Source organism: Apaloderma vittatum, unplaced genomic scaffold (assembly GCF_000703405.1).
Source record: "Apaloderma vittatum isolate BGI_N311 unplaced genomic scaffold, ASM70340v1 scaffold24950, whole genome shotgun sequence".
NCBI classification, from domain to species: domain Eukaryota; kingdom Metazoa; phylum Chordata; class Aves; order Trogoniformes; family Trogonidae; genus Apaloderma; species Apaloderma vittatum.
This window is the reverse complement of record NW_009693189.1, coordinates 495-2,230: the sequence shown is the minus strand read 5'-3', so window position 1 is coordinate 2,230 and position 1,736 is coordinate 495. Positions and strand designations below refer to the sequence as shown.

General features: G+C 60.0%; 1 protein-coding gene across 1 annotated transcript in view; it reads right to left on the bottom strand.

The window, feature by feature from the left end:
• COL18A1 (collagen, type XVIII, alpha 1) overlaps positions 1-1,206 on the bottom strand; it is a gene marked incomplete at its 5' end in the record, with an annotated part of 9,428 nt that extends 8,222 nt beyond the window's left edge. The window contains 6 exon segments of the mRNA XM_009878214.1: positions 31-241; positions 326-352; positions 440-543; positions 660-798; positions 978-1,037; positions 1,123-1,206. Of these exon segments, the coding sequence (XP_009876516.1) occupies positions 31-241; positions 326-352; positions 440-543; positions 660-798; positions 978-1,037; positions 1,123-1,206 (625 nt within the window).
• Positions 1,207-1,736: the final 530 nt, after the last annotated feature.

The following is a 1,736-nucleotide window of genomic DNA, read 5'->3' as shown; positions in this document are numbered from 1 at the left end:
GTCAGTGTGGAGGCAGGCAGGCAGGGGTGGGGGGAGAGGGGATACTCGAGGGCTGAGGGGGTCAACTCACGGGCTCGCCATCCCTGCCAGGGGCTCCGTCCTTCCCTGGCGGCCCTGGGGGACCGGTGACCTGCTCCACCATTGAGCTATCAGCATGACGTGAGACGGTCCCAGGAGGGCCAGGGTCACCTGGTTCCCCTTTCTGGCCCTTGGAGCCAGGGTAGCCAAATCCAGCACTGCCCTGGGGAGGGAAATGGGGATGGGTGGCATGTCCCTAGGGGTGGCAGCCCAGCAACTTTGCCTCTGCTCCCCCAGTGATGCTCACCTTAACGCCCAGCTCTCCTTTCTGCCCCTGTGGGACAGAAACAAAAAGGAGTGGTTGTCACACGCAGACACTTCACAGACACGTCAAGCCTCTGGGGTCCACTCTCTCACCCACCTTCTCGCCCTTGACGCTGCCCGTCCCCACAAAGCTGCTGGTCCCAGAGTCCCCTTTCAGGCCGCGTTCACCCTTCTCCCCCTTTTCGCCTTTGGGTCCAGCACCTGCAGAAAGGGAAAAGGGACCTGGTTGTGCCTGGGGACGGCCACCCCACCATGTCCTGCTGTTGTGCCCCAGGGTTGGCCAGCACAGCAGGGAAGGGGAAAGCTGGTGGCATTACCTCCCGTGGAGACCTGCAGCGTCTCCTTCACCCTGGTCCTCTCAGCTTGCTGCAGGGAGACCCCGCTGCTCCTCGGCCCACTGCCTGCCACCACGGGAGGAGAGGTGACGGGGACGGCATCCACTAGCCCTGGGACAGCCTGTGCCAACAAGGGGACACTGCGGAGTCATTCACCTCCCGGTGCTCTTCCAGAAGGGACAGGCACCAGGACACCATCAGGCATCTCAGCACCCTGACTGTGGAGGGCACTCAGCCCTCCTTGTCCCTAAAATTTTGGGGTCTCGCCACTGAGTGCAACACCCGTGGGCACCAACTCACCCCGACTTTCCCTGAGGATTGGTGTCCACCTTCTGCCCCGCTGCCAAAATCGCCCGAGACCTGCATTTGCCCAGGAAAAAGGGATGAGCTGAGAGCATGGGATGGAAGCCCACCAGCCTGCCCTAGCTGGGCGGCCAGCGCTCACCTCCTCAGCATCATCCTCCTCTTCCTCACACTGGCGTTCAGCCGCCCGTGGGTCCCCTTGCAGCTTCAAATCAGCAATTACGCCCTGGAAGGAAACCACACTGAGAGGTGCCATGGATGGATGGGTGCCATGGATGGATGGGTGCCATGGATAGATGGGTGCCACAAGCCACCCCTGCAGCATGACGTGGCCTGCCGTGCCGCTCGTCCACTACATCGAGTGCCCCACGTACACCGGGCTCTTTTGCCTGGTTGCAGAGAGTGTTCTCCACCCGAACATCCATCCATAATCCAGAACAGAGAGGTTTCAACCTTGTACTCCCAGCATGGCTTGCTAAGCCATGGGAAAAAGCCACATTCTACCTCTGGCACCAGGCAGGCTGAGCAGAGGCAGCGACCCAGATTCGGTCAGCCAGACAGCAATGCTTTTATAGGGACCTTTTTGGCTGCGCTTCTTTCTTCCCCTCTCTGGAGGGCTCCAAGCAAAGGCCACTGGCAGGTCCCAATCCACTGCAGCCCTGGATGTGTATTTCTTAGGCTAATCCGCATTTCCTTACCATTTATTTGGGTTTTGCAAGCACTGTGCGCATCCAAGCTGCTTGTTTACACAAGAAA